Here is a 23,149-nt window from a genome sequence, read left to right as displayed (position 1 = left end):
GATACTATTTTATTATCTATCAATTATCCCTTTCTAAAAAAGGCATGTTATTGACATTGTTGTTGCTGTTCCGCGGTGCTGATTAGCTGTTTCAATTCGCGTTGTGCGTTATATTCATAGAATCAAGCAGCTGTCATTACAAGGGTTAGCAGTTTGACAATTTGTCCAAAATAAAATTAAATAAAATAATATATTTTAAATAATATGTTATAATACTTTAAACTCGTTAATATTTTTGACAGTTATCAGCTGATTTCTGTCAAAAAATATTAATGGCGGATAAAGTATTATAACACATTATATTACTTACAAAATATTATTAAAATTATAATAATATGTTATAAGTTATAATATATACTTTGTCCACGGTTAATATTTTTTGACAGAAATCAGTTGATAACTGTCAAAAATATTAATCAAATTTAAAGTATTAAAATATATTATTTAAAACGTATTATTTTATTTTATTTTATTTTGGACAACCTGTCAAACTGCTAATCCTCGCGATGACAACCTCTCGATGCTATGAAAATAACGTACAACGCAAATCGAGGCAGCTAAACAACATCGCGAAAAAGAGGCAACAATACTTGCAAGAATCGACTTAACATGCCTTTTTTTAGAAAGAAAAAAAACTAAAACAACACAAGCGCGCTATTTCTCGATTTTATGTTAAAAAGAATGATACAAAAATCAGCTGATAACTGTCAAAAAATATTAATCGAGTTTAAAGTACTATAACAATTTATTTAAAACATATTATTATTCTAATTTTTATAATATATTTTTATTTTTAAATTTAATTAATATATTAACACCTTATCGATATTTTTTGACACAAATCAGGTGATTAAAGCGTTAATTTGCTAATTAAATTTTTAAATAATAGTAGGTTATAAAATTTAGAAGAGTAATAATATGTTGTAAATAATATATTATAATGCCTTATCTCTCTGCGATTAAAATATTTTTTGACAGGAATCAGCTGATTTCTGTCAAAAAATATTAATAAGGTGTTACTGATATTGATTAATATTTTTTTGACAGAAATCAGTTGATTAAAGAATTAATATGCTAATTAATTTTTAAAATAATATGTTTTAAATAATGTATTATAATTCCTTAAACTCGATTAATATTTTTGACAGCTATCAGCTGATTTCTATCAAAAAATATTAATCGCAGATAAGGCATTATAACATATTATTTACAACATATTATTATTTTCATTTTTATAACCTATTATTATTTATAATTCAATTAGCAAATTAATGCTTTTAATATTTTTTGATAGAAATCAGCTGATTAAAACGTTAATTTGTTAATTAAATTTTAAAATAATATGTAATAAAAATTATAAAATAATATGTTTTAAATAAAATGTTATAGACATAGTACTTTAAACTCGATTAATTTTTTGACAGTTATCAGCTGATTTCTGTCAAAAAATATTAATCGAGTTTAAAGTACTATAACATTTTATTTAAAACATATTATTATTTTATAATTTTTATTACATATTATTTTAAAATTTAATTAGCAAATTAATGCTTTAATCAGCTGATTTCTGTCAAAAATCATTAATCAACTTTGAACAAACTTTATATAAAAATATTCTTTTTTATATAAAATCGAGGAATAGTGTGTGCTGGGCTTGTGTTGTTCTAGTTACTAATAAAAAGAGAAATTCGCGAAGAAAATAGAAATATATGTGTTTATATTTCTTTTCGATTTGTTGGGCGATTAAATATTTTTTTATTTCTTTAATATATATTTTTTAATATTTAATTACAAATTTTTAATTTATTATAATTATTTAATTTCAAATTTAATTAAAAAATAGGATATGTTTTATGTTTAGATACGTATGTATATGTACATAAAGGGGGAGAGAGAGAGAGAGAGAAGTTGTCAAGGACTCCCGAGATTACAATCACCATTTCGCATGGCATTACACGAGAGAGCAACATTTTAGCAAAAGGGTTCAAGTTTGATCCAACTCACCTCTTTGTCTTTGGCCTGCAGTTCCTGCTCGAGGTTGCTGTTCGGCGTCCTTCTGGGATTGCTGGCATCGTGTACCTGCTGTTGATCGCTTCCCTGCGGAGGCTGAGACAATTGGTGTCCCTCAGTCTTGGAATTGCTGTCATTCGTTGCGGCGAGCTGTTCTTTCAGTGCGGCTATTTCTTTCTCCGCCGAAGTCGCTCTCTGAAACGAGAAAGAGAGAGGATAATGAGTGCTTCATGAGCGTTAACACTCGCAATTTATATCAGCGCGATATTCGCGCGATTCGCTCGACAAGAATTCGAATTCGCGTTTTTAATTCTCTCCGCCGACCTAATCAAGCGCAAAGACGGAGATCGCGTTATGTTAAATTACAGCACTGATTCGAGTCGCGCCAACCATATCACGCGATATACCATCGACAATGATATGAATTCCATTTATGAATTCCATTGATACAAGTTGTAGCGTGTAAATTCTTTACATCGCAGACGTTCGGTGAACTAGTTTCAAGATTAATTAACAAAAGAGAGAAAAATCTCTCTCCCTGATCTTCGATCCGGTAATAATAAACGATAGTCGAGACGTATACATGTACACTTTGAAAGTCACGCGAGTGTACACGTAGTTTAATTCTAGGACGTAAGTCGGGGGAATTAACGAGTATGTACAGACGATTGCGCTCTATGCAAATTTTTCACGGCGGTCCCGATCGTTAAAATTACCGTTTCGCGGAGCCGTGCGACGCGAAATCAATCAATTCTCGCCGGCTGCACCTAATTTCACGACTACGAAAAGCCGTCGAAAATAGAAACGACGGCCCGCCGAGCCGTCGTGCAAGATCGCTTTGATATTCTCAGCGCAGGAAATAGCGGGCTGGCGTAGCACTTTCTTAGATCCCGAACATTGTAATGCGTGTGCACACTCTCTCCGCACTCTGTAATATAATTCTTTAATCCCGACATCGAAATCTGAAAATATACAAGAAAGTTTATGCACCTATATCAAACCATTCCGCGCGTACGACATGGTTAGCTCGTAATCGAGAATAACTTAACCCTAACCTTTCATTTACACGTCGCGCGGCTAATTGCAGTAGCGACTATTAGAAATATCGATATATATTTTTACGCGTTTACCTAATATTAATTGACGTAGTTACAAGCACACACAGTCGTCGCATCGTATAATGACTATAATGCGTCAATCATAATAATAATTAGCGAGTGTCGTGGCGTACCTTTCTCGTCGAAACCGCTCGTGCATATCGGCGCGTAAAAGCACGACGCGCCGACAACGAAGGTGTAACTATCTCGCCCGAGGAGAGACCATTAACGAGACGAAATACTTTCGGCCACTGCGTCTGCCTTTGCTAGATCTGCGGCAGAGCGCTCGTTAATTAGCATGTCAATCGCGACGCCTAACCTCACTCCTTTCCCGCCAATGTTCTCGCGACCGCGGTGCACAAACGACTGTCTTGAGAGACACATGACGCGAAATCAACAGTTTTAAATACAAGCTTTCGAAAAAAAAGACAAAGTTTCCATTGATACGAGAATAACGAAGGTGTCGTTAAAAACGCTAACAGAGGAAGAGAATTACCTTTTTCCACTTTTCTCCGTAAAGTATCTGTTAAACATCGTCTCTCGCGCTCTTTCCTCTTGGACATTAATTACAGTGTGTTCGAAGTTCGAAGTAAGTCGACTATACGAACGTCTTCTCTCTTCCATAGACGAAGTAAGGATGCTAGCACACTTGTCGTACAAACTTTTTAAACGCGTTAATTCGCTGCAGTAAAACATTTCTTGAGTCTCTACCTGGTTAGGTTAACGCACCATCCGCGCGATATGTATTTATATTTATATATCCTTTCTCTTCTTCTCTCTCCTTTCTCTCGCTTTCGCGACGCTCCTAGGGGGGGCGCCTGAGAAGCGATGTGCAGCTCAATTCAAGGAGTTATACCATACCATAGGCCCAACGGTCGCGTCACGTCGCATCGAGTCGTCGTTTTCGCGATTAATATTTCGTTATAATTAGTAATTAATCGATTCATTAACGACATTTCCTTCTCGCCGATCCGTAAGTACTTGCATTCCACGTAGGCGTTTGTATTCCGCTTCGCGTCAAAGAGATTTAATTCGAGATAAATAGCACACGCGATCGCGTCTCTTTTTTTTTTTGCGGAGGTGAAGATGCAAATGTGAAATCAATCGATTCTCGCCGGTAAGTCCGAATCATATTGATAATCTCGATTAAACTTTGGCGATGCAAGTAAAGAAATGTATTGACTTGAGTATAATCGCCAACATATTATTCAGAAAAGTAGTAAGAAAAAGAGAACGAGAAAGAGCGAGTGCGAGAGAGCGAGAGCTAGAGAGCGAGAGAGAGAAAGAGAGTGAGAGCGAGAGCGAGAGAGATATACATCTATGCGTCTTCTTTCCGCTTTCTTCCGCTTTCTTTCACGACGCCACCGATAGGGGCGCGCGAAATAATTCGCGACCGATAAATTTAAACGAATTATACCGTACGCTCAACGATCGCGTCGCGTCGTGTTGTTGTTTCCGCGATTAATATTTCGTTGTAATCGGTAATTAATGGGTTCATTAACGACATATCCTTCTCGCCGAAACGTAAGTATTTGCATTCCGCGTGTGCGATTGTACTCTGTTTTGCGTTAAAGAGATTTAATTCGTGATAAACGGCACACGGCGATTGCGGTTATGATGTACTTTGTGCGCATTTTTTTTTTGTGCGAAAGCAAGATGCGAATCAATCAATTCTCGCCGGTAAGTCCGAATTGTATTAATAATCTCGATTAAACTTTGGCGATGCAAGTAAAGAAATGTATCGACTTGAGTATAATCGCCAACATATTACTCAGAAAAGTAGTAAGAAAAAGAGAACGAGAGAGAGCGAGAGAGAGAGAAAGAGAGTAAGAGCGAGAGCGAGAGAGATATACATCTATGCGTCTTCTTTCCGCTTTCTTCCGCTTTCTTTCACGACGCCACCGATAGGGGCGCGCGAAATAATTCGCAACCGATAAATTTAAACAAATTATACCGTACGCTCAACGATCGTGTCGCGTCGTGTCGAGTTGTTGTTTTCGCGATTAATATTTGTAATCGGTAATTAATCGGTTCATTAACGACATATCCTTCCCGCCGAGACGTAAATATTTGCATTCCGCGTGTGCGATTGTACTCTACTTCGCGTTAAAGAGATTTAATTCGTGATAAACGGCACACGGCGATTGCGGTTATGGTGTACTTTGTGCGCGGATTTTTTTTTGCGAAAGTAAAGATGCGAATCAATCAATTCTCGCCGGTAAGTCCGAATTATATTAACAATCTCGATTAAAGTTTCGCGATGTAGATAAAGAATCGCCAACATATTACTCAGAAAAGTAGTAAGAGAGAACGAGAGAGAATGAGAGCAAGAGAACGAGAAAGCGAGAGAGAGAGAGAGAGAGAGAGAGAGAGAGAGAGAGAGAGAGAGAGAGAGAGAAGAAATAGAATTAATAACAGAAAATTTGGCATAATTGAGTGAAAAATGGGCGTAAATAAAAATGATACTACAATCGCACGACTCTTCTTGCTGATATTGAATTTCTTTTTCAGCTTATGTAAACACGGATATCGCCAAGTAACGGCATCGGCGTGCATCGATCAATGTGTGTGACGTCTCGCGAGACACATATGTGGCGGTATCGGGAGAGGTGAGGACGAGAGAGCGTGCTGCACGAACGGAGTCTCGGAGACAAGGAGAGAGGAGAAGGAGAAACAGAGGCACCAGCAGAGGCTACAGCACAGGCAAGTAATGACCCATTGTTTCCTGCAAAAAGCCTTGACGATGTTATCGATAATTGCGAAATGATACGGGAAGCATAAATACATATCCGAGAGCGAGCCGTAATATACGGCTGTTCTAATAGCGGATGCGTATCGATAGCTGCCGTCTGCTGGCACATCCTGCGTATTTGTCACGTGGACACACGTCAGGAAATCAACGACGCGTTGGCGGGGGAAATTCCGAGGACTCGCGCGACGCGATAGATGTAGATACACAGAGAATCGAGAGAGGATCGCCGATAATGATCGTCCTCCCGCGCGGAACGATCGTTATATTAACAACGGAAGTCGTTGAAAGATAATGGTTTTCTTCGAAACGTCCCGAACGCGATCGAGCATCGTAACGCGCGATTCTAAGCACAAAAGATTCTTCTCTGACAACATCCGATGATTTATAGCACCGAACGACTAGCGCATCGCGTTTATTATTGCGCTAAATATTTAACCATCGCGCGCAAATAAGCGAACGGCGATAATTTGTAATTAAACTGCATTACGATGTAAACGGCTAATTTATATTTCCCACCATTACATTTTTGCATCGCACCGGAAATAGGAGGCAAAACGCACTCTTTTACAAAAAAAAAAGCGTGTTGTGATATAAGGATCGCACCGCGATGCGATAATATCGCGCTAATGTTTTTGCTTTAATGAGAAACAATATGAATAAATTAAATGCAGCGGAGAGATCCATTTGTTTCCTTGATGTTTAACATTCGTTCTCGAATGTAATATTATTTCACGCGTTACATCTATAATAATATTACACAGAGATAAGTTAAATATAAACTTTTTTTTTTTCAAAAACTTTACATAACTTTAAGTAATGAGTCAAGAGTAGAAGTTTTTCGAAACTAGCAATAATGTGTTATTAGTAACGAGATCGCGATACCAGGAATAATAAACTGGTCGCGCAATGTTAGCGCGCGGGGGAAACTTTACATTATCCTATAGCGGCAATATAAATATCCCCGTTATAGTTTCGTAGAACAATCGATCGTCTTCAACATGACGGATGTCTGGTAAAAACTGACGTGGTTCGGTTCCGTTGCGTGTACGCCATATAAGGCACCGAATCACTCGCCGCCGAGAAAGAGACAGAGAGAAAAGGAGAGATAGTGCTCTTAAGGCCGCGTATAGCCCATAGCGATATTTTACCGTCGAATTCGTAATTACTTTAATTGGCTCCAGATGCTAATTAATGACCTAAACATATGCCGCGTTATATAGATCCGGCCCGATAGGGCGGCGGCCTATGCCGCCCGTCACCCCGGAGGCAGGGATCGGGGTGAGAACGCATGTGTTTGTCATTACATGCACTACAACGATTTTATCGCTTCTGAATAACATCCTCTGCATTTCCCCCCTCCCGCTCTTCCGTTCTACACCTTTCGTATCGGACGCAGAAAGCGTCGATCGCCGATTAAAATAAAGTGTTTTCGCATCGATTTGTAATGTCACTCTCTGTCCCGTTGAAAAAAATTTAATAAATTAATCGTTAATCGTTGATCCCCGATAAATTTCTAGAGCGTGCCGTGTAAAATCGCGACGTTACATCGGTTTCATTGATCTGACAAACAAATTAACTGACCTTTAACTGATGAAATCGTGTAGATCTAAAATTACGCTGCCGTCGAGAACTTGATAATGTCGGGATAAAATGACAAACTTGCCCTACTCGTCGGTGCATTGTTCGCGTCAGCGAGAAAACATATCGAAATTGCCGAGCAGCTGTGTGTTCGGAGGCCGCGAACGTAACAAAATACTCGGAGCGGATTTCGTGACACGATCGAATTACTTCGTTACGTCGGATCGCCGCGATTGGGCGCCCGTCTATCATTACGAGATGCTACTGGCAGCCGCCGATTTCGACTCGATCGTCCGACAGCGTGGATTACACCGCACTATCCCGGCCGTCCTTCGACCCTGAGAGAAGGGAAGGCGGACACATGCATTCGCGCGCGCGATATGTGCCGGGGCACTCTTCTTCGATCCGGGTTGATCGCTAAGCTGAACTGAACGTTTCGTCTCGGCCTCGACGCCCGTCTTACACCCCTTTTGCAAATTGACGGTTATCCGACTTCCACGGTTTGCCCAGGTCGCGGCCGATCGATCGGCACTCACCGATTCGACATAGGGACGTAGGGGAAATCTCGGTGCTTCCTGCATCGCGCGGCGCAAGAACTTTAACTGCGAAATTATACCTATACATAGTCACGCACTTTGTGCGATCGCCGCTTCTACCACCCGGGACGAAAGTCGAAAGAATCGATTTCCGACGCGCTATCGCATTGTATACATAATGACCGACTGTAAATGTCTGGATGGGAACACGTTTTTTACTCTCGTTACATCTCGCTGCGATAATTCGCGCGATCTTTTAACGTTTTGTTGCACATCGCGATTGTGCGTGAGTATTATCATTTATTATCCGACAGATCTATTGCTGTCGTTTATTTTTAACATCTTTTTCGGATTTATATCGTAAACATTTTTAATTCGCGTGAATAAATTTTATAGAAACTTGAATGACGACGAAATGATGAAAAAAAATATATATATATTTTTCACAATTCTAAAAATTATGAAAATTGGCAGACGAATAGCATTTGTATATCCTCAAGATTGACTGGTGGGATATTAATCTCTTCGCCAGTCAATTTCAGGTAACTCCAGAGAATAAGATTTTTCGACTCTCTTTGTCCTCTTCCTTTTTTACCTTCCTCTCTCAGTCGTCGAGCAAGGAAGATTGAGAATGGCAAAAAGCAGCGGCTCTTTCAGACGATTCGACCGCCATGGCGAGTCAGGTTTACCTTGGATCATTATAAAGTCCCAAGGTTTAACAATAAAAGCGCGACGGAGATTTAAAATTAAAGCTTATACGAAAAACTTAACCACTTTACGGCACTCTCTTTATAGATAATTTTTATGTAAAAAAAAAAAAACATCGTTACAATTTAAGAGTAACTGTATCCGTAAACTATATCGATGGCCTTTATGCTGATGAAAAACATATACTCGCGTGTAGGTTGACACAAACACGTTCGGCATTTGTCCCATCGAACGCCGAGCATTCTTTGTGCGCCGAACACAGAATCCCGAATAGATCACGCGCCTTTGGTCGCGCTCTCTCGCATCTATTTTTATCTCCGCGCCCGGTATCATCGACACCATTCTTCTTTTTTCTTTTCTTTCGTTTATCGTTCTCGCCGGTTGACTAATATAAGAGGCACGGGGAATTCCGACGAAAACGAAACCGCAGATTTGGTCGATCGCTCGCGCAAAATGTAAATCATAAGATAAGATGAATAATGAGCGCGATAAAATGTTCGCAGACGGTGAGATCTCTTCGAATCGAATCGTAAGATCCTTTTCGAATTTTTTAATATCAAGTTTGCGAGAGATAAGAATCACTTAGCCGAACGCCGCCGGCAAAAATACAATTTTACGCTATTGCTAAATCAATATACGTATCTATTATTATTGCTTTTGCGATAGAGAAAAAAAAACATTCCGACAATATTTCGCAAGTTGTGGCGTATTTATTTTGTTTTTCACGTACTCTTGCGTGACGCTTACAGACGCTCGACACATGCATAAAAATACATCATTCTCCTTACAATCTTGAAATAGCACAACTTTCCTCCAACTATGTATATTTAAAAATGTGCGCGTATAGAGCAGCTAATAGAGTGCATTCCATCAATTCTCCGATACCGCCTTTCCGTGACAAACAATGACAAACGAGTAACCGTGGAAAGTCCCGAAGTAACGTCGCGGTAGGCAGGGGGCAGAGTAAATTTATGCGGGCATAAAGAAGCATAATGCGTCGCTTTTGACTTACAACTGCGGTTGTAATATCGAGATCGCTCGTGCAATCATTTACAAACCTCTGCATCTGTATCGCGCAAATCAAATCACAGGATTAAACATCGTGACCCATATTTCGGTCGTCCGCGCTTGCGATCGCGTCTGAATGTTCATTAAAACCACATCGATATTTTTACGACAGATGTTCGGACGAGTTGAAGTTTCTCGTCGATCGATAGGTCGCTGCTGGTCGATCACGTGTCGCGGCGGCGTCGCGGCGACGGGCGCGTAATCGCGGTTGTCCACGAAAACCCCGGTCGGCGGCATTACGAGGCGACAGAGAAGAAACGGGGCAAACAAACAAAGAAAGAGTAGGAAAGGAGAGTGCCTTATACCGCGCGCCTTTATAATCTCTCAGAGGGTGACGAAGGAAGAGAGTGAAAAAAAGATAGGGATACGCGGATCAGCCGTTTATGACTACCGGCGTTGTTATATTTTTTTAGAGGAAGGGGTTTGAGAGAAAAAGAGAGAGAAGAAGGAGAGGGAGAGAGACAAGGGAGAAGAAAGATAGAGAGGAAGAGAAGAGCGGGAAGGCTCGCGATATTTCAAATTTTCTCATTACACCTCGAGGTGCGAATGATCTCCCCCTCTCTCTCTCACCCTCCCTTGATCTCTCCCGTTTTCTCTTCGTCCCTTCCTTTCATCCCGCTTCGTCTATCTCCCTCTGTCCTTGCCGTTTGCTCTATCTAGCGCAAATCCTCCGCGCCACCGATACAACGTGGCGTCATTCCATCCCCCAATCACCTCCCCACAATCCCCCTCTTCAATCTCACACCAACCAGCCATCAGAGTGAACCCCTCTTGTATTTATTATTAAGATATCGATCGGCTCTAAGCCCTGGTACGTACTGCAATATGCGGCTGGCAACGCGGGAGACATACACGAGAAGTCGCCGAAGAGAAAGCCAAACGACTTCTTGCGAGTGTCTCTCTTCCCCTCTTTCTGTCTTCAGTCACAGTCATTCTCGTTAACTATCGTGCATCGTTTATATGCTTGAGCATCGCAAGCAAAGTGTATGTGATTATTATCAGTGATCATGTCGCTACGCTTTCTCGTTACACTTTTAAACGATAACACGCGAAGGTAATGATATTTCGAGTTTCATTAATATTTCGCGTATGATTCAAATTAATGGATATCGCATTTTCATATTACAGTGTGTAACAATAAGTATTTCTGCGAATAAGTATCTCTCTCTCTCTCTCTCTCTCGCTCTCTCTCTCAAGTTAAAATAAAAAACAGATAAGAAAATGATAAAAAAATATTCAATATTATATGCAAACATAAATCTAGATAATTTATATTAGTAAGTATTATTTTTCCAATATACAGTATACATATATATACACATCGTACAACATAAATTTTTTATTTATCAATGAAGAAAAATAAAAACTTCTATCTATGAGGTTCATTAATCTCTATAGGACGATAAATGCGCTCTCGTATTATCTTAAGAGAAAAATGTTTTCAAGGGTCATCGACCGTTTGCCGCGCTCTTTGCTCTGAACACACGCATATGCGCGGGCTCTTAATAGCTAAGGACGATCGTCCATGTGGTGTAGGGAGCAGGTTCCCACGTGCACCGACCACTTCGAATGACTAGACGATGCAATCCGTTACGCGGTGGGAGGGAAGAGGCAAAACGAGCTTTTCGGAGACAAATAGAAGAGGTCTCTCTCTCTCTTGATAATCGGACGCATGGCAATATTTAAGAAATGTCAATACGTCGTCCAGCCGGGGGTGTCGGCTGAAGAGTTTTGAACGGAAGCCGGGAACGGATAATATACCGGCGGCTGTGCGGCAAACCAACCTCCGGGGCATTGGTTAAAAAATAAAGAAACGCCTTTGATGTTCCCCGTTGTCCTAATGAAAAATTAAAGCCCTTTCTTAAACATCATTAGACACGAGCACTCTTTCAAGTCTCCCTTCCTCCCTTCTTATCTTTGGTCTTTCTTTCCTCCCACTTTACGATATGCCCGAAGCGTCCAATCACGGGCTCTTGTTTTGGATTCGCGTTGATGCCTCGAAATACGAAAGAGAGAGAGACAGCCTCGTAACGACTTCTGAAAATACACTGATATCCACATAACAATCTACGCCTCGAGCCAAGATCGATAACGTCATTTTATCCAACTACAATCAACATCTATATTGCTAATGCATTTGCAGTTGCTATTGAATTCTAATTTGACGTATCTGCATAGTACCATTATGTAGCATTATGCATTGCGGAGAAATGAGTCTTGTATTTCCAAATTGATGTGAGAAATTAGATTGCGTTCGAATAACATTAAATCGATCTAATGTATTACTTTCATCTTAAGAATATTTCTAGTATTTGAAAAATATTTATCTTTAAAAATTTTATCTTTACGTCTCAGTCTCAATATAAAAAAATAATGAAATTAATGGAAAAAATGTTCCTTCATCCTCCACAATGAAACGATGAAATTCTCCTGATTCAATTTAACGAGTAATGTAAACGTCCGGGTGTAATATATGTAGTATCTGAACACGTTTCTCGCGTCTCTCCGTCTGCAACATTGTAGCGAGTTATATCGGTGTCTTTGGAACGCGTAAGCGCGACAGCGGCGACGAGTCAGGACCGGATATCTTCTCACGCGCACTGCACTAATAAATCATGATGGCAGCGGAAAAAAAGATTGGTGATCATCTGCCAAGAAGAGCAGCAGCAGAAAACACGAAACGATCCGCTGCGAGGGGGAATCTTTCTTTCCAGTGACGTTTCTCGCGTCGCGTCGGCGTTGATTTCCTCTGCCAACGCAAGGAGAACAAAAAAACGTAGTCTCGATGACGTTTCTCTTTTAACGGTTGCCGAACCAAACTTAGTTTTTCGAGTAATAAAAAAAAACTCCGTCTTGTACTCGTTAATATTGTTTTAATTGTTTAAGCGTACGAAGAGATTTTAACGAAAGTCAAACTATACGTGTAATAATCTTTCCAAATTATTTCATAAATCGATAGAAAAAAAAATAAGAGAGCTATTTACATTTTTTTTTAAATATCACGATATTGGACAATAAATATCGCATCGCGTACTGTTCATGAAGATTCCTTCGATGTTTTTGCATATTACTCACCATGAACAATTTGTATTATACAACGAGCATCTACCATCGGAAAATTGTCCGCGCAAGGGAAGGCGGGATGTGACACGTCCACGTACACGAGGAGAATGCAGACGCTAGCTGGGACAGACGCCATAAATATCGGGGCGTTCTTATATTTTCATCACGGCCATCATTAAAATTTATGTTATGATCAGAAGTGCACGTATATATCAGAGGACGCGTACCGCCGCGGCGGCGTCGCGTCGTTCGTTGCGAAAAAGAGGGAGAGACGCGGGACAGAAAGAAGGGGTGGGTGGTAAAGCCTGAGAGAGGGGTAGGTGGTAATATTGTAATCTATGTGTGGAAGAACGCGCGGGAAGAGAAACAGAGGAGAGATGAAAAAGTAGCCTGAATGGCAGGCACCCCCGTTGTAAGGGGGTAGTTTTCGGCCGGGGCGGCACGCCATGGTTAGGTACAGGGGATTTTCGCGCGCGGGGGCGAACGCGGAGAAAAGGGGGAGCGAGAAGGGTGGCGAACGGAAACAATGACGTCTATACCAAATCCCTGTTCTTCTTTTTTCCACCCGCACTTCCTCACCTCCTATGACTTTCTCTCTTTCTTCCCCCTTTTTCTCTTTCTCTCATGTGTGCACGCTCGCTTTTTTTTTCATCTCCCTGTCTCTCCATCCGCGGGGTGCCATTAGACCCCCACGGCGGTCCCATAAAAATATAGCCCGTATTGTGCTCGCTCAGGTACCGATCCTCGCGCACTAAAAGTAACCTACTGTTCCCCGCGCGCGAAATGTATATTCGCATGCACACATGCGCGTGTTCATCTAGTACGTGTGCATTTATTCGCGTGTCAAGTTACCGGACATCGACGACTCTAATACCGGAAACGATCGTTTGTGAACTGCGGCTCTGCGTTAATAAGCTTTTTAATTGAGTATAATCAGGCCGTCGAGAGAGAGATAGATAGAAAGAGAGAGAGACAGAATGGCCAGCTGCGCTATCATACTCGTAATAATATTTTATGCACGTTTTTTATTCGTCGAGAGCTTCGGGAGTGTCGCTTGCGCGCGAGTGGAACGATTCCGACAACATACGCGCAAAATTACCAGTATTGATAATTGTACGTCGTAATAACTCGTGGAATCTATAAATATGTCCACTCGCGATGATGATGAATGCGTGGTCCGATGATAATATTCGAATATTGTTTTACGTTGGTCGCCATCAGCGCGTCGATCGACGCGCAATTAAGAGAGCAAGACATATTCTCGTTTCGAAAATAACCGAGATAATTTCGCATTTATTACATATTCTTTTTTTTTTGCAAAATAAACTTTGATGAATTTTCGTAAATTTGCGGCTTATTTGCGCGTGATGTCAGTTGATTAGTTCCGGGTTCGCAAAACTCATCGAGCGTAGAATAGATCCGGCGAGTCGAGAGAATCGTAATAACGCGGAATCTCAGGGACCGCAGTGCATAGTTCGATTGACAAAAAAAAAAGAAAGAAAAATAGAGTGCAGTGCAAAAACCAGCGCGAACATCTGAACGACCGGCACCGTGATCAGTCGGCTCAGGACAGATCACAAAGATGATTCGCTTTTGGCGGAGGGCCATTGTCGTCCGTTGGACCGAGCAGAATCGAAATGGCAAACGGTAACTCGATTGCTCGGCCTGCACACGGATTGCGAATTATTTCTCCTGTGGTGGCGTGCTCATTCCGCGGCCAAACAATCGTGATCGATTCATGCAAATTTCAACAATCGTCCCATCCCCTCCGCTCTTCTCTCTGTCTCTCTCTCTCTTTCTCTCTTGCCCTTTCTCGTTTTCTCTCGCCCCCGCGGTCCTGCATTCACCGTCCCTTTGCTGATTCCGCCACGCCGTATATCGAGTCCTCCATTGTTCGGAGCGAAATTCGTTTCTGTACGGCACGAGCCTCGAGTGTTTTCCTGGCTACACGTGCAGTCGATCGGCTAACCCGCTAACTTCTCTTCTTTCGCGGAAACAAAAAAAAAGTACCGCGTACAATCGCGAGCGAAGCTCGAATCAGCGTTAACGCGCGAGAAATAATGTAGAAGATGATTAAGCGATGGCAGATTTTTTTTTGTATTTTTGTCAGAGTAATTTAACAGTTTCTCCAGCATTACTATACTTAGTATTCCAACATCTAATTTCCTAATAATATAACGTACTGCTATATAAATTGTCAAGGTATAATTATAAATATTAGCAATAATTATAAATATTATAGGTATTAGAAAGAATATAGTATCGCGAGATTTTTGTCTATCTGTAACTAACTTTTTCAATCAAATGTATATTTAAAGCCCAACGGCATTCTTCGATGCCTATAATCGAGCCTCTCGCTCAACCTCGAAATTAAAACGTGAAAGTAATCACGCCGTTACTGCGTAATCAAACTTTATAATACCCCAGGAGAAATAAAGAAAAATAAATCGAGTCTTAACAGGTTAATAAACGTCTTTTCTCCCTTCGTGAACCCCCTCCCCCTTGCCCCATCATCTCGTTCGCTCGTTACCTATCTCAGTCTCGTTCTTGCCTTCCTCTCCCCCCTTTCAACCCCCGTTCTCCTCCGCACTTTTGACGCTTCGTCCTGGAAATCCTTTGATTCTCATCTTTTCGGGAGGCTTGGAAACGTCGATGCGCCTCTTGCATGAAAAGGGGTTCCTCCCAGGACGTCCCCTGATTGGGACGATAAAAGAGGCCCCCAGCTAAGCGAGGAAAGGGTAAAGAGAGAGGGAGGTAAAACACTAATTAGTTATCAAAGGGCGAGGAAGGGTTTGGTGACAAAATAGTAGATCCTGGAACGAGGAACCCGCGCACCCTCTTCCACTACGTAACCCGTCCACACCCCTCTCTGCCTCCCCCCCTTCCCCCTCCCTTTTCCTCTCGCTCATCTAACAGATATACTACCACCATCACCACCACCATAACCCCAACCTTCGTTCTATCAAGTCCTCTCCCCCGCGCTACACCGCGCTCCTACTAGCACCCATCCAACACCTCCGCATCCCCCTTCGCCCCGCTTTCAAGCCTCCTTTCACCCCCTTCTCTCTATCGCACTCTGTCTTTGGATGGCATCCCCTTCAGTGTCTTAATACTCTCGGGAGAACGGCCCTGTATTGATTTTCGAATCATTAATTCTACGTCTAATCAGAACTTGCGCCAGATATACGTACGCGTGTCTGTGTGCTCTACGTATATATACACGTATAGAGGTGTACAACGCTGACGGGGGGGGAGGGGAAGGGGACGCCGGCTGATGGTGCCTGCGATACTGGCGGATAGGAACCGCGTTTGCTCTTGACTGGTACGTCAAACTCCGGACACATACCGCGAACGCATGCCGATATACGCTGACAGATTTGTGCCGACGAGTATAGGTGATTCATAAGTAGAGAGGAAGGCGGTGCGCGCCTTCACCGATTCAAGAGAGTCGACAAGCGAATCGAGAAGTCGCGCTGATGCACTTCGTCTTGGCGACGAAACGTTGACGATGTCGATATTACCTTAAATTAAATAGATCAGGAGATATGAAGCATGCGAGATATACTCGGTTATCGAATAAATGAAACGTTAAATTTTGTTTTCACGTTCAATGAGTCGCCACGTGAAATGACCACATGTGAGAAGCACATAGTTTACTCTTATTGTTAGCCTATATTTTATTCTATCTTAGTATTCTACGGATTATTATATAATGACCTTTCGCAAATTTAGAAAATGGATCGTCGATCCATAACCGAAATTCAATTCCCAAAGCAGAACGGTGTCCATCTATCCGATGAGGTGTTTGTCAATCCGATAAACGTGATTGAAAGCATTGTACGGAAATACCCGATTGGAAATTCATTCCTGGCCTTCCTCTCGGACGTAGAGTCCTTCATTCTATTCCCAAATAACGAACACAGTATTTTCGACATTGCATCAAAAACTTATATAATACTACATTCTAAAGATACGTTAAAAAAAAATATTAATTTTATTTCTGAAAAAAAAAAATTTTTTTTTCTCGTTCTTAAATAATACGATTCTCGTGTTGCGCGCAGACGGTTATGAAAACACTCTCTAAAGCGTTAAGCGGTTTGATTTGTATTCCTTAGGAGCGTTTGCGCCAAAGATCAAAGCCACGTCGAATTCGTGGATTCGGCCAGAAATGAAAGACGAGCTGCCTCGTGACTCATCGACCGTCGACAATTCTCAATTCAACATTATTCGAGTTAGTCATTGCCCGATTTCTTCTCGATGGAGGCGCGTAATTTCGCGATATCGCATGAAATCTATTGGAAGGTCGATTCCCGGAACGAATCATATATAACGTCGCAAATAGACCTAATTATAACGATGACTAACGCTGACAAACAAGAGTCGACGTATGCAGCGTCGATCGGCCGGAGATTCTACGCGATTCGAATTGTCTTGCAATTAGCCGGAACACTGCTAGCCGATAATAAAAAGTAATTGCCTCGTCGTCTTTGAAGCTCGTAAAAAAAAAAAAAAAAAAAAAAAAAAAAACAGTTCGCATGTCTTTCGTTCGATTCAATAAAGCCATTAATTGCGTTACAAGCTTTATTATCGGCGAATTAATTATATTGATTTATCAACGGAGGGAGAGGAGGGCGATAAATTAGGGCAGGTAAATTAATAGAACAAGAACAGCACATCGCGCGCACTTTGATAATAATAATACATAATTAATTTAACGCATTACCACACGGGTAAAATGATCGGATTTCCGCGCGTGTATATGTATAATATGCAACGAGAACGAAACGCATCAAGTTTCGCGATTGCAACGCAGTGCAGAAGTCAATGGAAATATTTTAATAGGATCGTCAGCGACTTTTTATTAACATTTGCGCTTGTCCCCGTCGGGGGCCGTTTTATCTCGCGAAAGAGAAAACTGTTCGCGAAAGCGAATTAATTCGATCGCCACACCGCGGCCGGCATCTATACGCCGCCTCGCCATAACAGATCACATTAAAATTCATTCGTACGGATAATACTAATTAACCGGAGAGATCGGGAACTCCCCGAATAGAAGTTTCCGCGACGATTACCGACCCGGCCGCGTAAGAACGGGGGTTACGCACCTAACAGTGGAAAATTGCCAATTTTCCCGATAATGAAAACTCCCGTCGTGGTTAATTCCATTCCCTTAATTTCTCCGCATTGAATTCTACCGAGGAGAGCTTAGAGAGCAAGCGCGCGGCGAAAAGATTACGATTGGAAATGTTACGATTGAAATCACTCGGCCCCCCCCGCCCGAGCGCCTCATCGCTAAAGGAAATTTCGTTCATTCGCTCGTTATTACGCACGCCGGATAAATTACAAGGCGATTGCCCGGGCCGCAATGTCGCGAAATCGCTAGTTACAGCACTGTGTAATTTCCCAATTCAATCTTGCATTACTGAAGTGGCCACAGTTGCGTAGCGAATCAATTCTCCTCTATTATGTATTGTGTTTGTGATAAAATTATGTGATAGAATTGTAATACGAACAGACATGCCGATGAATACGATTATATGTGAACACATTGGATGTTTGGCCATTCATATTGACGGCTTAATTTATCCCCAAACTATCATTTTCCATTAGAGCACGTTGATATCTTTCTTCCATACTTATGCGCAACAATTGTTTTCTTTCATTGTTAACTATATGTTCGATGATTCGCGTTTATTCGGAATTGATTTATTACCGGACAAGATAAAGCCATCTCCAAATGATATTGACATAAGTCGAGTTTGTCTCTATCTCTCTCTCTTTCTCTCTCTTTTTTCCATTTGACGTGATCGTGAAAGACGGTAAAGTACGATTTATGTTCGCTTCGATAAGCGAAGCGTCACATTGCTGAGATACGGAAGAATTATAATATCTATTCTTGATTATACATTTTGTTGATTTCATTTTACACAACAGCCTATATCGTCAAGCGTTTACGCATTATATGTATATATGTAATGCTTCTATACGCATTAGATCAGAGTTATATTATGTCGTAAAGTATATATTTGCTCGCTATCTCTCTCGAAACATTGAGAGGAAATTCACAGTATTTCTTATCATCTGTAACGAAATATTAAGCTAAACTAATATATCGATCGTTGACGTGTGTAACAAGCGATACCGAAAGGACGTTTCGAATAAGCGATATCTGTGAATATAATAAATAATCTGGTATCGTTTCTAATTTATATCAATTAGAACGAATATTCTCGTGATCGATGAACGAATTATCGTCAATCTTATCCATTCGTAACACAGATATTCATAAATACAGTTTTTCATGTCTGTCATTCTGAACTATTTAAATATATTAACATCGCGAAATTATCTCAGATAAAATAGCATTAATTTTGCACAAAGTACGTATCTGTCGACCGACTTAATTAATCAGACGATCGATTTGACTCATTATTGCGATATAGTCGTATTATATATATATATATATTTTTTATTTTACATATATTATGTATATACGTATATATGTTTTATTTTATGTATATATTTATTTACATTTCTTTCATTAAAAAATTATAATTATTTAATGATTATTATTTTTTAATGAAAGAATTATACAATAATGAAAAAATATAGTCAACATATTATATATTCTGTCTTTAAAAATGATATTCTGGCAATTCAAATTTTCCGATATAAATCGCGAGAAATGTTGACCGCAAGTGTGATGAGAGATCAACGTCGCGCGTGAGTGTATCGAACGAATATCGCACGTACACCTGCAAGTGTATAATTGAATGCATTCAACACACGACACGCAATCGATGCGGTATCGAGGACAGGGGGCGGCCTGGCGAGAAACACAGGGGTGCGTTGGCAAAGAAGAACGAACGCAGGGGGATCCTGTATCGATTTTATCCATGTTTTAAATTATTACCCGCTCATTGTGGCCGCTATGCGTGGGCGAAGGGACGACGTATCGGTGAACGGAAAGGGTTAAGGGGGTAGCGAGCCAAGTTTACCGTGGCTTTTTGTATCGACGCTCGTGTGGGTATCGAGACGAATGGGAAGAAACGGGAGAGAACGAATAAAGGGACCCGGGGATAACGATAAACGGCAAAGGGTTACCGGGAAACGATCTTGTTCTCCGTAATCAGCCTGTCTCTTGAGAGAGAGACAGTTTTTTTTGTTTCGAGCTTTCCTCCCCAATCGCAGTTATGCGTTACGGCGTACCGGATGCGTGGCTGCGTCGAGATAAAATACTCTCTCGACGAGAGCATCGCCCTCCATTGGGACTCATAGCGTGGAATAGTGTTGATTTCATTTTCGCGTTAATCCGTTTCGGTAATCAGAAACACCGCACGTCGTGGTTTCCCTCCGCGATAATATTCGCGCGAGCTTTTTTTTTTGTATTAGAAACGAGGAAAGAACATTTTTCCGCACGGCGAAATAAGGCCTCGCAACATCGGAGAAAAAGGCGTCTAATCTGTAAAGTCTCAAAACGACGAGCGCGCTACGGCTTTCCATTTAATCGCGGTCAATTCGTGACAATTACAAAATAATTGCCGTCGAACTTTCACAGAACCGCTCGCGTCGTTCCGTTCTATCGTCAGATCGCTGCGTTACAAAACTTATCGGCCGCGATCTAATTTAAAAATAAAAAAAAGAAACAAATAGGAATGATCGATGAACTGGCACGCTATCACAATTTCCAAGCAACGATCAAGTCATAACAGGCTTCGAAGGCCGGCTATCGAGCGACTCCTGAGACGCGGGGCGACTTGGATTTTCGCGTCGCGAAAGAAACATGGTGAGCGATAAAGGATGTAGAAAACGACTATAAAATGAGTATAAGGTTAGGGAGAAAGAGAAAGAACGAGAAAGAGAGAGAAGACAGAAAAGGAAGTATAGAACTGAAAATCGTTCCTACCATCGGGATTTCAAAGCTGTGGACGCGACTGACGACGAGAGTGGTAATAAGGCTGAAGAGCGAAACTCTGGGGTTCGAATCAAAGGATTGCCAAGCTGTATGGCCAAGCGAGAGAGGGGAGGTTAGTGAAAGTGGGGAGGGGAAGAGAAACGGTTAGGGAACTCTGTTAATTATCTTTATCAATCATTATATATATATAGAAATCCATTCCTCGAAAAAACGCCCCTTTTTTTTCTCCCTCTTCTCCCCCCTTCTCTCATATCACAGTTATGATTTTATCGTTTAGTTTGCGATGCCGCGTGTATAATCATAACACAACGCGTATAAAAGTAAGAATATTACCGGATACAGGCGAGTAAAAATGTTAAATGTTATTTGAGTGAGAGTTAATTACACCGTGCGTTCTCTCGCGCGATCGGAACGCGGAATGGAATTATTACATTCGCGGCTACGTTTCATTTTTCCGATTGACGAGGAATAAAAAGGGCGGATATTCGACGACCGGTAGATACTTGTCATTCTAGGCATTTACTATTTCTTTTTTTTTGGTGTTATGGTTTTGTTTTATTTGTTTTATCTCCCGTTCTGCTTGTATTCTATCGGATATGGAAATATATTTGATTTTTCCGATATTTTCATCGGTATATTTCGGCAAAATTCCGTGAGAGAATTCCTAACAACTAAAAATAGATTCTTCATTATTATTCAGAGTGTTAATTTCGATATTTTGTACTTTTTATAATTTTTTTATGATTCTAATTTCTATGATTTTAATTGAAATTAAATAAAAATCTTTGCAATTATTTATATTTTATTTATATATTATTAGTTTATGGGTTTCATTTTTTTTTACATATACAATTTCTATTTCGTCTAAATTCAAATAAAAATAGCTTTTAATTATTGTCGAACAACACCCATTCAATCTTCATACGATCGCGATGCGTATCGTCCAAAGGCTACACGGATACATTCCGAATCGCGGAAGAGAAACGCAGATCTTTGCACACGCGTTACCTCAGTTCAGTGCATGTACTATAGATACCCCACGCATTCAAGGCAGGCGTCATAAAACTATCTGTCGATCTCCACAGCTGATCGCAGTTTTGAATCAGAAAAAAGCTCGACGCAGAAGAGGGAAGCCAAAAGGGAGAAATTTAGCTGGAAGTAAAGGGAGGTCGGGGGATGGGATGCATCATTCTAGAGAGCGAGAACGGCGGATGATCTGATGGCAGGATAGAAAAGGGAGAAGGGAGGGGGGGTGGAAATTCGAATTGCAACGCAATATTCTATACGGGCAAAGTTACGTACGAGGCGAAGAGAAACTTGCCATTTTCGTTGTGGATGGAGGGGTGAGGGGTAGCCGGAAAGGGTTGAAAATAAGCGATAATGCGCCGGCTTTACTTAGCTAATTAGCGCTTCTCTCTCTCTTTCTCTTTCGCGTTCTCTCTTGCTCCCGCCTCTGCTTCGCTTTGCCGTGCCAAGTGAGTTCTGTGTCTGTTCATCCTGCATCCAGCTGGAGTCGATCCTTCACTCTTTCCCTTCTCCTGCTAACTCAGCTCCCTCTCTCCCCCCTTCCCCGTCCTTAGCAGCCCCCGTTTTTCCACCGCTCCTGCCATCCTTCCTTTGGGCAACCCCCTTTCACCGTGCCGACGGCTAGTATTAATTCATTTAGATATTATTTTGCGAGGCAGGCATTAACATTCTCAATCAGATTAATTAAATTATTTTTCTCGTCCGCACAGTGCCTATCTCCGGCTCCCGTGCCCTCTCGTTACTTTCTTCTCGTTGTGCGCGGATACGTCGCGATGTGGTGATGCGTGTACGTATGTATGTATGTATGCGGCTACGTGCACGCGCGCGCGTTATTTCATGGCAATTGATTACGACGCTTTTAATGTGCGACCGGAATTACGAAGATATTTCGAGAGTACATAGCTCACTGTGTGGGTGCGTTCGGGTGAAAAGGCGGTTTTCCAGGTATTACGCGTTCGCAATACGGTACGTTTAAAAACACGTCACTTACAATTAGAAAGAAGGCAGTAATCTGGATGTTATGATAAAAGATTCGATATGGCAAGAGTTACAATGTCGATCAAATTTTATATGAAACATATGAATTAGCTTTCGCAACGGCGTTCGATATAATTATCACAAAGGTCATTCCGTAAACGAAATACGTCGATGATTTAATTAATGCAATGTTCGTAACAAAGCTTATAAATTTTATTCCGTAAATTGTTTACACCGATTCTTTTCTTCTTTTTTTTTCCTGAGTTATTTCACGACTTCGACAAGATAAAAATACGCGCCGTCAAATATATATGATTCACGAACGTTCAGATCTTCGAAAGAATATTCTTCGTTGTGATTATTCGAGAATTTTACCCCAGAGAAATATTCCAGAGCCGCGGACCGTATCACCCGGACT

At 41.1% G+C, this 23,149-nt stretch overlaps 1 protein-coding gene across 7 annotated transcripts in view; it reads right to left on the bottom strand.

Moving 5' to 3' along the window:
• Window positions 1-23,149, bottom strand: part of Cut (homeobox protein, cut) — a 142,813-nt gene that overhangs the window by 67,220 nt on the left and 52,444 nt on the right. For all 7 annotated transcript variants that reach the window (XM_083048861.1, XM_083048865.1, XM_083048867.1 and 4 more), the window contains exon 3: window positions 2,005-2,205. In XM_083048861.1, the coding sequence (XP_082904987.1) occupies window positions 2,005-2,205 (201 nt within the window). The remainder of the gene's footprint in view (window positions 1-2,004; window positions 2,206-23,149) is intronic.

Source organism: Prenolepis imparis, unplaced genomic scaffold (genome assembly GCF_030444845.1).
Source record: "Prenolepis imparis isolate NDT839.2.m4 unplaced genomic scaffold, iyPreImpa1.0 SCAF_10, whole genome shotgun sequence".
In the NCBI taxonomy this organism is placed as follows: domain Eukaryota; kingdom Metazoa; phylum Arthropoda; class Insecta; order Hymenoptera; family Formicidae; genus Prenolepis; species Prenolepis imparis.
The sequence above is the reverse complement of the archived record's forward strand: the minus strand, read 5'-3'. Positions and strand labels throughout refer to the sequence as shown.